The sequence below is a fragment of the Acipenser ruthenus genome, chromosome 11, assembly GCF_902713425.1.
Source record: "Acipenser ruthenus chromosome 11, fAciRut3.2 maternal haplotype, whole genome shotgun sequence".
Taxonomy (NCBI): Eukaryota; Metazoa; Chordata; class Actinopteri; order Acipenseriformes; family Acipenseridae; genus Acipenser; species Acipenser ruthenus.
In genome coordinates this window covers 756,405-769,137 of record NC_081199.1, presented here as the reverse complement: position 1 = coordinate 769,137, position 12,733 = coordinate 756,405, and the positions used below count along the sequence as shown (strand labels likewise).

Sequence of the window (12,733 nt, the reverse complement as noted above, 5' to 3'; positions counted from 1 at the left end):
AAAAAAGCAACATGGATCAAAGCCCAGGCCTGTATGTTAAGGACAGCGCAACAAAGGACTTGTCTCAGGAAATGTACTGCACCACACAGCGCTAATAATCACAGTCTGTTAAAAGCTGTGATAGTCTAGGACCAATTCCAAGAAGACAAGCTTGCTAAATTGACAAAACAAAAGCCAGTCGAAGTTGACGGTATTACCTTATAGACAGACGCTTAACAACGGCCTTAAAGACATTCTGAAATTGAGTAGGACTCAGCTGAAGCCTTTGTTAACCAGGTTACATCACCCCGACAACAGAAAGGGAGTCTGCTTGGCATACTGGCTCTGAAAAGGGTGCCAGAAACACAGAAGATAATAAGCTTAAACACAAGTCTGAAAGTACACTCCTTCAACGGATTCAGGGCTATTGAGAGCTGTGTATAACAAGCATGTGCATACAGGCTCTGCCTGACACACTTCTTTCCAGTCTGCAGAATCAAGGGCCAGGGCTGTATTTAAGTGCAGAGGCTGGACAATAGGTCGCTGTTTCCCAGCAAACACTAATGTTGGATATTTACATTTTACCATCTCACCTGATACTCTGTGCATTGAAGTGACTATAAGGTGTTAGGCATTTATTAAATACAGCACACATGATTTTTGGGGTACACACACCTCTGCATATCCCTTTTGCTTGGAGCAGTGTATTTGTACACTGAATTGTATTTTACAATGCACCATGGACTGGTAGTGGGTAGGTTACTGTACATTCTGATCGCTTTGCATGTCTGCCTCAGACACTTCCTGGAGGAGTCCATTCTGGTCGATGTGTGCATAGGCTCTTATTAGATGGCTGCAACAGCTTCCCACACAGCACATTTCACAGGCAGCAACAGTCCGGTTTTAACCTGCCAGTGTTACTGGGTGACTCATGCAATGAGGGTCACGCTGGCTGGTCACGGCCCTTGCAAAGTGTGGCAGCTATCATACTGGTGCAGTGCACGCACCACTGAGCCAAACCGTGCAAAACACACGCTGTAATTCACTGGAACTTCGCTTAATTACGCTGCACAGTTGCATGAAATTCTGTAACGCATTCTATATCCCCAAGAGAACAGGGACTGAATGAAGTACTGTCTATTAACATGCACAAGAGCAGACAGTTAAGCAGCAGATTCGTACCTACAATTTCACTGAAGGAATTAAAGTACATCATGAAGCTAACAAAGCTATTCCAGTAAATCTTACCTACAGTAATATGAATTGCCATGACTTCATAGATCTCACATTCGTCAATAGGAGAAATGCACATATCATGGTAAACATGCGCTTGATTTTTAATTGTATATTTATTTGTAAATATTATTGAATGGAAAAGATTGGCGAACGCCTTTTGCTTTAATTGCTCTGTACTTCTGTCGTGCACTGTAGAACGCGCGCGTTGCTTTTTGGAGTTTGAGTTCTTGTATGTTTCTCAGTTTAAAGGAATCGTTTTGTTAGCTCTGAGTAGTTCTAGCGGTAGTTGTCTCTGCAGACGGGTGTCGCATCTCTTCAGAACATGAAGGTGCTACACCCATTTGACGGTGTTATAAGAAGAGTTTCCGGTTTGTTTTTCAACCCTAAAAACGCAGACTGCTCCCACAGATCAGCCCTTCCTGATTAATATGCGCATCTCTGATACTGGTTATCTGGAGCCCTGTTCTCATGCAGGTTTCCTTTCAAGTTCCCGGAGACTCTGCCTGCCTGCCTGGCGCTCTCTAACGAAGACCCTCCAGTGTGTGACAGTGCTGCATTGATTTTCAATACCAGAGCTAATAAACTCAGAATGCTCTGATCACTAGTCGTTATTCTTTTTTTTGCAAACGAGATCTGGAATCATCGCATTATGAAGGTGGTGTCTTGATTCCTGCTCACCTGTCTGGGGTTGCAAAGTGAATGGCTGCTGGGGGTCAATCTGTGCACTGCAAAGCCACGCAGCAGCTGCCGGTGTGGAGCGTGCTCCTCGCTCAGTAAAGAAACAGATGAGAGAGTGGTGGAGGACAGAAGAGCCTGTCTTCTTTCACCCAATACCCAGGCACTGAAGCATCGCTTGTGTTAATGAGCCCAGACCGCAGGTCGATAGCCTGCCAGCCTCAGAGCCAAGAACACTCACAGGCAACACAAACACTCACAAAGTGCTTCTGTCCAAAATCAATGGCAGAGTTGTGTTTTACCCGCCGTGGATCCGACAAGAAAACTGCTTTAAAAAAAAAAAGGGGCAAGTGAGAACATTTTTTTTTTTTTTTTTATAAATTCTTAACAAGTCTACACAAAATGATACACTGCAAATATAAACTCCTGAGCTCCTGTATGTATGGATTTTTTTTTTTTTTTTTTAATGTACACGTTCCGTTTCCATGGTAACCCATCCTGTATTATGGATACCTTGAGGTGTTTCTGTTCTCCACCAATTCGAACGCATCACCTGATGTGTTATAAAGGGTGTTATAAAGAACATTGCACCATTATTAATAAAAGCAGGTTATTGCAACACAGGGTTAGAAGAACATGTAACTAAGACATAAGAAAACTTGCAATTCCTTTTTTATTACCCGACATGAAAATGTACACTAGTAACGTGTCGTCTGAAACGTTACTGGAATAAACTGTTATTCCAGGTTAATAATCGTCAACACCTTCAAAAACACTTCCTAAAGGGAAAGCCTGGCCAGAATTACAAGATCTTCTGGGCCGATCGTATTTACACACACTTTATATCAAAGACCGTTGTATATAGGCTGCATGCTTCATGTTTGTGATTTCCAGATGAATCACCCCCACAAAACGGAATAAAACCCACACCAAAGGTACTTCATACCAAAACAAAACATCTGTTCATGGACTTCACTTTACCATAGATGTGAGATCCCAACTTTTATTTCATTTTTTTTTTTTCTGCACACCTAAAACTCTACTTGTTTCGTATACAAGAGTCTAAGAAAAACACCGCACAACAGCACAAGGTCGACAGACAGAGTCCACTGCCGCCCGATCAAACAGTGTCTTCTCCCTCCCCCCCCCCCCCCCCTCGCCTCACTTTCTGGGGCTACAAGGATGTTCATTTCAGGTATATATTTGTAGTCTGGTCTTTTTTCATAACAAAAAATAAATCCCATGAATCCATGTTTCTGCCAGTCTTTGTATCTCTCCAATGCTTTCCATTCCACCCGCTGTTCCACATGGGCCCGTCCCCAACAGCTCTTTGCATAGATCGAAGATTAAAACACACAGGGGGGCTCCTCTGTCATTGAGTTTCCAACATGATGTCCGTCTGTAACCATGGTAATCAGAACTTGGTAAGAAGTAGGGGTTCTGTTTTTTTTTTTTTTTTTCTATAAACATTTAAAAAGCCTATTCAATTTACACATATTTTTCCACCCCCAAGGAATATCAACAGAATATTCTTTACAATATTTTTTATACAGAACTCAAACAAAAGACCTCGTAATCTTTAAGGCAAAAATAAAATCCTGTAATGTAACTTTGTACATTGTCATTTCTGAGTATTTTTCAGGTAACAGACACAGTAAAAAATAAATGTGGGCCTGCAGCTCAGCGTTTCACAGTCACCTGTGATAAATAATACAAACAAGGAGACTGAAGATCTTCTAACTAATGGACTTAATCTGGTCAAAAAGGAAATAAAAATAATATATATACAAATCCATAAAAACAACTTTGTCACAAGGGAAGAGAAAAAGAAACATCCAAACTTGTTATTTCAAAATCCCACCTCGCACGTGACAAATATCTAATCTGATTAATATATTAATCTCAAATTTAAAAATTGGTACAGAAAATTAACTGTATTTGTATTTTTTATAACCCCCTCCTATCCTGACCTCCCTTCCCCCCCCCCAAAAAAAACAAAGCAAGTCGTGTGCTTCTTCGGTTTTACAAATGTACAGTTCTGTTTTTTTCTCTTTCTCTCTCTTTTTTTTTCAAAAGCAGTGCATTTCTATTTGGAAAGGTCAGTTTTGTACGTGTGTGTGTGTGCGTGCGCGCGTGTGTGTGTTAGGTTGAAGCTATCGAGCTTCCACTTCTTTGGGTTTGCGTGACGGGGAGTAGTCCCTGGGCTCGGAGGCAGTGAGGGGGGTAGTCCTTCGGGGGGAGGCAGGTCTGGGGATGCCCGCAGACACTAAAGGCGGAGGGGCGCTCAAGGCGGCAGTGGGTGGGGTCCTGTTTAGCATTCCGTTGTGGGCGGCCGAGGGGCTCAGTCTGTGGTAATGCATACCGCCCAGGGGGGACATGAAGGGTGGTATGTGGGGCAGGTGGCCCTCGATGGGGGACTGGTGAAGCTGGTGCAGCCGCGCCCGGTCCAGCTCCTCGCGGAGGTGCATCCTCTCCCTCTCCTCAGCCTGTCGGAGCCGCTCGTGCTCCCGCGCCCGCGCCTCCAGCAGGTGCTCGTGGTGGGAGTACTCGTGGGGCTCCCGGTCCCTGTAGCCTCGCTCGGGCTCGAACATCGCAGGGAAGCGGTGGCTCTGCTCCGCCCGCAGCTGGAAGTCCATCCGCCTCTGCAGGTCCAGGTTGCGGTACGCCTCCCTCAGGGGGTCGCGGAGGGGGTCCCAGGTGAAGCCGGGAGGGGGCACGCGGTCTCTCCCGGGAACCAGGGGGTTGATTCCCATGAAGGGGGCCATCCGCGCGCGGTCCAGGGCACTGAGGCTGTTGACTTGGTGCACCCCGCTCATAGAGAGAGGCATGGAGTGGGGCAGGTGAACCCCGTGGAGAGAGGCAGGGGAAGGCATCTCCGTGCAGCGTGGGGGCTGATGGTGAAGGTGCTGCTGCTGGGGTGGTGGCTGGGAGGGGGGCGGCTCCATGCTCACCACCATCACCTCCTGGTCCTCCTTCCTCTCCTCTTTGATCTTCACGTCGTTCTTCACCTTGTGGAGCAGCTCCGCCGAGGGCGGCTCCCCCGCTTTCCTCTCCCCGTCTTTCAGCTTGAGCCCCGCGTCTGTCAGGATGGGCTTGCCGTAGGGGGAGGGCGGCTGGTGGGCCGGCTTGGTCATCTCCTGGATGGGCATCTCCTTGCCCGGCGAGCGGCTCTCCTTCACCTTGATGTCTCCCGTGAGCGCCGACTCCCTCTGCCGCTCCAGGAGCTCCCGCTCTGGCTCCCGGCTGCGCTCGGTGCTGCTGCTGTGCTGCCTGCTGGAGTCGCTGGAGGTCTGGCTGTTGCTGCGGATGAGGCTGCTGATCTGGTAGCTGCCCGGGGCGGATGCCGGGGACGACCTGTTGGAGTGGCGGTTCTTATCCAGGGAATCCCTGTGTCCACAAACAAACAAACAAAGTGGTTTAGATATACAGAACACACCTTTGTGAAAGACCACCTGCTGCTGGAGAACACCTGTTTAATAAGACCAGAAGTGACTGAGTAACCTGCTGTACAGCCACCTGCTGGTGTCTACCATGTTCATCCCCAGGGAGCAGTGACACTGGTATTAAATGTCAGAGGTTTTTAAAAAGCCAATTGCTGGGACCATCACAAATATTTAACAGGGGACACTCAAAGCATACCAATTGCTTTCCAGGTTATTAAAATAGTAACAAAACAAAACAGCGTCCTGGCTATCTGTCACACACAGCAGGAAGTATCTTTGTCTCTTAATCTTGTTTTCTAGTCACTAGATCTCTTTAATCCTCTTTTAATTAAGCCTAATTGAACACACAAAAGAACTGAGTCTGGTCGTATTTAAACAGTCCTTAAACTGTTTAAACTGTTTGTTAATCAAAGTGTTGACAAGGTTGTCTAAACAAGGCGTGTATTAAAAGGTTTGAAAGATTAGTAACTTTCCATCTTTTAGGGTTGAAATTGGTACAGTATTTAACCCTGCATACTAAGAGTAGGTTATTTATCTTTGCTAAGTTAGCAGGTTTAGGTAGGGTACATTTTCACAAACATTTAACCAAAGATAAAGAGTGAGACCATTGAAACGTTGACACAGTGTTGACATGAATTACCCTGCATTTCACAGTTTAATAACAGAAGTTGCACTTGGAATGAAATAATTAGAGATAAGTACCTTCTGTTGTATTGATAAAGAGGGGACTCCCTTCTGTGCATGCCAGCGTCAGTCATGTATACTGACCTGTCCTTATCTCTCTCCTCTCTGCCGATGGAGGAGTCCCGTTTCTCTGGCTCTCTATCCCTCTCCCGGTCGTGATTGGTCACTGAGGAGCTGCGTTCCACGTCGGCTGCCTTTGGCCACTGGGGCGGGGTGGGGAAGGAGGGTGGGGCCCGATGGAGGCGGTTCCACGTGTCGTGGTGGGGGCTGCTGAAGCCAGGTAGGCCGTGGCCTTCTTTGTGTCCAAAAACAGAGCTGGGAGCTGAAACAAGCAAAGAGACACTTCAATTTATCAGAACAAGGGCTTCTTCAAAAGAATAAAAGAGAAAATCAACAAAACACACAGAAAGACAGGACGGGACGGCGAAGGTGCACATCCTCTGCATACCTAATCATGAGATTGGTCAGCATTGCTGGTAAGTGAGACAGAGGCTTTGTAAAGATTTCACCTGCCAGTAGAACTCCACAGCAGGTGCGGTCTGCCTTTGTTTGGTAGTTTTAACTCTCCGGTGCAGTATAACGATTTTTCAGAACGCCTTTGAATGTTTTGTTCAGAGCATTTCAAACAGACAACTCTGAATGTGGAGAACGATCAGCCTCACTGTAGAGAAGAGTGAATCGCACGGCATCCAGGTGACGTCTGTATCCTAGCACTGTAAAGGTCTTACTCCTGCCAAAGGTTTGGTTTCTTGAAAGACCCGACAGGACTTCACAACCACCTCTCCTGGTACTTCTTTAGAAGACAGGGTCCAATAGGATGTGACCGTGTCTAACAGGACCTGGCTGAGCTGCGGTTTTCTAACTGAGATTAAGGGAGACGCTGCCTCTCTCTGCCCTCCTTCGCACTAAGTGGAGCTCTGCTGTATTTAGCCGTGGGACACAAGAAGCCGCTTACCGATCGAGGGGTTGCCTAATCCTCCGAAGGCACTGGTTCCGAGGCTGCCAAGGCTGCCAAAGCTACTGGAGCGACTGAAAGGATCTGAAAGAGACCAGCAAGGATTAGGGTCCGTGTGAAAGAGACCACAGACTGAAAGATCTAGATCATCCTGGGTCTGTACGATAGAAAGATCTAGATCATCCTGGGTCTGTAGGATTTAAAGAGCAGATTCTCCTGGGTCTATAGGATAGAAAGAGCAGATTCTCCTGGGTTTGTACGCTATAAAGATCCATCCATCATCCCGATCAGCTTTCTATGTCCCGTCACACTACACCGGGACGTCTGCAGAGGTCTTCTCCCTCCTCGCTTGCTATTACCAGATACACCCTCTGAATTCAAACTGGGGACTAATAATCAAACTGCATCCACAGGACTCACAGAGGACACCTGATGGTACCAAAAACAAACCAGGAACTAATGAGGGACAAAACACAGCCCCCCTTTTGATCAAGCCACTGTTGACATTTCATTTTGTATTACAGGTGAAATTCAGGCTGCGTGAACCTTGCTTGTGATGAGATTTGCATCCCGTGAGTGCATGGAATACTAACAATGCAAGCACAGAACCGATTTAGAAAGAGAAGAGTAATAAATAAAACAGAACACTGGTGTTACTTACACTTACCTGCCAGGTGGCCGGTAGGCAGGAAGCTGCTGTGGTGGGGGGAGTGTCCATAAGGAGAAGCAGCCGCTGGGTGACCCGTTCCTACAAAAAGAGCAACGGCAGTTTTTCTTAGTCAGTGGAAAAGGAGAAGGGGCCAGAGCGGACTGAAGGCAATGATCCATCAACACTGCTAACTAGCCACCTGGGAGTGCCAGGGAGACCCGGTATCTCACAAGGAGGATGAGCCTCTGACATTGCAAGGAAGAACCAATGCGAATGTAATCTGCAAGCCACCACCACAAAAATGTTACACTAAGTTCCAATGTAATGTATATTAAAGGCTGGTTACTGGCTACAGTAGAGAATAGGACAGTGTGCCTCTAGCATAAGGACCAGGCAGAGTGCTGCAGGACTGATGGAGTCTGTCGTGTGCAAGCTCTGAGAGTGGAAGGTAACAGATGAGGGTGGTTTTGGAAGGAGATGGCTGACTAAGGCTTGTGCAGCTCCAGGCTGATAAGGGGGCTCCTCCGGAGACAGCAGGCTGCTAACATACTCAGCACCTGGCAGACAGCCCTCCATGCTTCATCAGGACAGCTGGGCCAGGAAAGCACAGCTACTAATGAAGACAGTCAGCAGATCTAAGCCCCCTGAGAATGGGTTATCGAGAGGCTGTCGGGGCTGCTTGTGAATGGAGGAGGTGCTCTTCGAAGCCCCAGAGGTCAAATTCCTAATAAGGGCTCTCTAATTCTATACTGGTTTCCAAAAATGGAGCAAGAAGAGGAATCAACCCTCTTGGGAGGTGTACTGGTTTGCAAAGCAATGCCCCCCTTTGATCTCTCTCACTAACCTCCGACCCCAGAGCCTGTGTTTGAGCTCCAGGAATTGAATGACAGGCTGAACAGCAGCTGGTGCAGGGTTCTGAGAGGCTGTCTGTCACAGACCACGAGAAACAATCCACAGGGGTTCAAATACACAATTGCACTTAAGAGACTTTGCACAAATCGACTTCTCTGCCAACATCATGTTGTAAAACCTGCTTGAGCGGAGCACTGGAAGAAAGTAGAAACCTGCTCTACACTGCGGCACCCTGCCGCTGCAGTCCCCACATTCCCGAGGACTAACGGTGTGAAAGGCTTCCTCACCTGTGGAGGAGAAGAGGGGTCTGGCCAGGTCGTGGGGATAGGGGAACCCTGGGAAGACGCCTGGGGCTGGGGGCCGGCTGAACAGGTCCAGCTTCCCGTTCATGTCCAGTTTGTGAGGTTCCACCTGCATTTGCTGTTCACACGGAGAAGAGAAACGAAACATGATCAGATGAAAGCCCCCTCATACAGCCCACACCAGCAATCTTAATGTGTGAAAGCAGCTGTAAGCGACACCATGAGCTGCAGCTACTGACAAATCTGCAGTGCAGCGAGAGGAGTTCCCGGGAGGAGTGCCCGGGCTACACTAATGTTAGCAGGGGTTCATTAGGGTTCAAATGCAAGCCGACACCCTCCCCTTCATTTAGAACAAGAGCACAAAGGTCGTTACCTTCATTTTCTGCTGGTGGTGATAGATTTGCCAGGCGATTTGCACGTGAACAGCGCACCATTTACCAGGTTTCTGCAAGAGATGCAAGCAGAATGTAAGCGAGTAGAAAAAAACAACATACAAAAAGAAGAGGAGAAAAAGAAAACGTACTAAAAACAAAAATGCTTACTCTGACAGGTGTTCTGTAGGGATCCGATACCTATCCGGAGGAAAGAAACCAAATCATCACTGAGGAAACGCTAACTGTACATAAGCTCTACAAACTGCTAAGTGGTTGGTTCAAGTTTCTCTTCAAGTCACCTATCTCTATATAGCCTCAAATATCACACATGCAGACATGGTGAAAAGAAAAACACTAAGTGTGATTGCTGTGCCAGCTTATTCTTAGCAAAGTGGAAGCAGGGGTTTCCTGTCAGTGGCTTACCCGTGGGTCTTTCTGCAGGAGTGTGTGGGGCACACCGCCCGGTCGACCCGCTACATCCAGAGGGTTCGAGGCCTGTCGGAAAGAAAGGAGAGCTATGAACAAAAGTCTGCCCACTTATAGGAGTGCAGCGATTCATTGTGCATTGATGAATCGTGGTTATATTAAATTCTACATATCTTACTGTAATACAGCTGCATATCGCAACACATGACCGAACTACATCGCTACCTGCAGTGCACCAAACAGAACGACGAAGGGATTTAGTTGTTATGAATATAGCTCCCCGTCTCTCACTAAGTGCAATGGATTTAGACCAGGTTTGATTCCTGGCTTACACAGGGTCAGGATCACTGGGAGCCTGCCAGGGTTTGTTTGCCGCAGTTCAATAGCAAGTCTCCTTATCTCAAGAACACTGTCTATCAGATTAAGGCAAGGCTAGCTTAGCATTAACAATTTGCCTGGTGGACACTGTGCAGTATTTCCAAACCAATTTATACACCAGGTTTATTTTTGGCTGAAATACAATTAGCCTGCTTTTAAACAGAACCCTTTGTAATTCTATCTTCTCCAGCAGCAGTAATGCTAACAGGCATTCTCCTCCTCACACTGAGTGCTGCAGGTTCAGTATGACAGTGTGGCCTTTTTATCTGTCGGATGTTCTTCAGGGAATTGGTACACAGCATGCAGAAGCTTGACTCAAATGCAAGAATCACAGCAAGCACTATATTTCTAGAGCAACAAACAGATGACATTTTCTACCACACTATGATCCACAGCATAAAAACCTTACATTTTTAAATTTGCAATTAGCAGAAAACTACAACCAACCAATAAGCAGCCAACAAACTACGGCTTCAGTTTTTCCGCAGCGGTTTTGCTGTCACAATCACTCCAAGCTGCTGGATGTGCGGCGGTTTACCAGTTAGATTGAAATCATCCTTCCTGAATTGACACTGTGCCTGTTGCCTGGTTACCTGCTTACAGGACATTGTAAAAGCCTCCTGCCCCTCTACATAAGGACTGTGCTGTTAGGAACACGTTGAGTGTGTTTGCAGCGTGGTGTGGAGACTGCAATGCTGACCTTGGAAGGCTGGAAGGCTCCGTGGGGAGAGCTGAAAGGACCTGTATGGGGGAGCAGGGGAGGCATTCCGGACATGGTTTGCGGGTACGATGGGTAGAACTACAAAGAACAAGAGCAGAGGAAGCCATTAGATCAGGGAACACACCCACAGCACTCAGCCAATCAACAGCACCCAGCATTGGAAGTTCCAGCTTCAAGCAAGGTGCAGCCGACACAATCACACACAGTTAATACACAACCACACAGTTAATACACAACCACACAGTTAACACACAATCACACACAGTTAACACACAATCACACACAGTTAATACACAACCACACACAGTTAATACACAACCACACAGTTAATACACAATCACACACAGTTAACACACAACCACACACAGTTAATACACAACCACACAGTTAATACACGTATCACACACAGTTAATACACAACGACACACAGTTCATACACAGACACGGGGGTCACTTACACTCGAGTGCCGCAGGAATGGGTTGTCTAGTTTGGGAGCGTACTTATCGAACTGAAAGAGAAAAGAAGAAGAAGAAGAATCATCATTGATGTTGTTCTTCAGAACTGACATCTCTAACTTTGATGTCTACTAGTTTCTGGGTGTCTGAGGATCATAGTATTAGTGAGCAAACATATTCACAGCAAGCAAGCGGATTCTGAATGCTAGCCACCGGGCTTCATCTGCATCAACGAGGTGACATCTGCAAGGAAAAGTATTATTAAAAAAGAGAAAGCATCAATCACTTCATACAGATGTTGAACAGTAAACTTGCATTAGTATTGTACACATTAAAGAAACCATTAGCAGCACAATTTGAATTGACCATTAACATCAGCAAAGCAAGGTTTTACATTTTACATTTCAGGTACAAGTACTACAGGGAAACACTGAGCCTGTTCTGACTGTGCCATCTCTTTGAGATGCTCCAGTACAGAAAGGCTGTGAAAACGCAATAACCCAGACAGAGCATTCCGACAGCCTGCAGTTCAATACATTCGAATTGAGAGGCCAGGAGGTCTTGTGGATTACCTTGTGCAGAGCCGCTGTATGTCTAGTTAACCTTTACCATCACACTATCAGAGTCAATATTTCTATTTAAGATCACGTCGATGGCTTGATAGATTGAAATGGAAAGAACATGGCAAGACCTGTGAGCTGAGAACACGGTTTACCCTGGAGGAAATCCAGGCAGCTCTAGAGAAGACCTGTGAGCTGATAACACGGTTTACCCTGAAGGAAATCCAGGACTCTCTAGAGAAGACCTGTGAGCTGATAACACGGTTTACCCTGAAGGAAATCCAGGCAGCTCTAGAGAAGACCTGTGAGCTGATAACACGGTTTACCCTGGAGGAAATCCAGGCAGCTCTAGAGAAGACCTGTGAGCTGATAACACGGTTTACCCTGGAGGAAATCCAGGCAGCTCTAGAGAAGACCTGTGAGCTGATAACACGGTTTACCCTGGAGGAAATCCAGGCAGCTCTAGAGAAGACCTGTGAGCTGATAACACGGTTTACCCTGGAGGAAATCCAGGCAGCTCTAGAGAAGACCTGTGAGCTGATAACACGGTTTACCCTGGAGGAAATCCAGGCAGCTCTAGAGAAGACCTGTGAGCTGATAACACGGTTTACCCTGGAGGAAATCCAGGCAGCTCTAGAGAAGACCTGTGAGCTGATAACACGGTTTACCCTGGAGGAAATCCAGGCAGCTCTAGAGAAGACCTGTGAGCTGATAACACGGCTTACCCTGGAGGAAATCCAGGCAGCTCTAGAGAAGACCTGTGAGCTGATAACACGGTTTACCCTGGAGGAAATCCAGGCAGCTCTAGCCAAAGCAAGCACTTTCCTTCAATTTCATTTTTATTCATCCCAAAAATTCTGACAGATCTTTTCTTTGAAGAAAATGCTGTGCCCTGTCCAGCACCCAAATGGGCTTCTAACACGTACCTATAATGTAGTTTTATCTCATGGAAATACATCTGTAAAACGGATATATAATGGATGACAATATTTCTAATAGCTTTAGGAAACAGCCTTCTACTTTTCTCTAAACCAGTCGCTGGG

The 12,733-nt window shown here is 46.7% G+C and overlaps 1 protein-coding gene across 8 annotated transcripts in view; it reads right to left on the bottom strand.

The window, feature by feature from the left end:
* Nucleotides 1–2,545: 2,545 nt before the first annotated feature.
* LOC117973323 (autism susceptibility gene 2 protein-like) overlaps nucleotides 2,546–12,733 on the bottom strand; it is a 219,343-nt gene continuing 209,155 nt past the window's right edge. For 5 of the 8 annotated variants that reach the window (XM_059032724.1, XM_059032725.1, XM_059032726.1 and 2 more), the window contains 10 exons: nucleotides 11,133–11,183; nucleotides 10,654–10,752; nucleotides 9,573–9,644; nucleotides 9,318–9,347; nucleotides 9,149–9,220; nucleotides 8,761–8,893; nucleotides 7,634–7,720; nucleotides 6,973–7,056; nucleotides 6,036–6,339; nucleotides 2,546–5,277 (listed from right to left, as the gene is read on the bottom strand). In XM_059032724.1, coding sequence (XP_058888707.1) covers nucleotides 4,044–5,277; nucleotides 6,036–6,339; nucleotides 6,973–7,056; nucleotides 7,634–7,720; nucleotides 8,761–8,893; nucleotides 9,149–9,220; nucleotides 9,318–9,347; nucleotides 9,573–9,644; nucleotides 10,654–10,752; nucleotides 11,133–11,183 — 2,166 coding nt within the window. In that variant the 3' untranslated portion in view covers nucleotides 2,546–4,043. The remainder of the gene's footprint in view (nucleotides 5,278–6,035; nucleotides 6,340–6,972; nucleotides 7,057–7,633; nucleotides 7,721–8,760; nucleotides 8,894–9,148; nucleotides 9,221–9,317; nucleotides 9,348–9,572; nucleotides 9,645–10,653; nucleotides 10,753–11,132; nucleotides 11,184–12,733) is intronic. The other 3 variants (XM_034925296.2, XM_034925297.2, XM_034925294.2) reach the window with 2 other exon arrangements.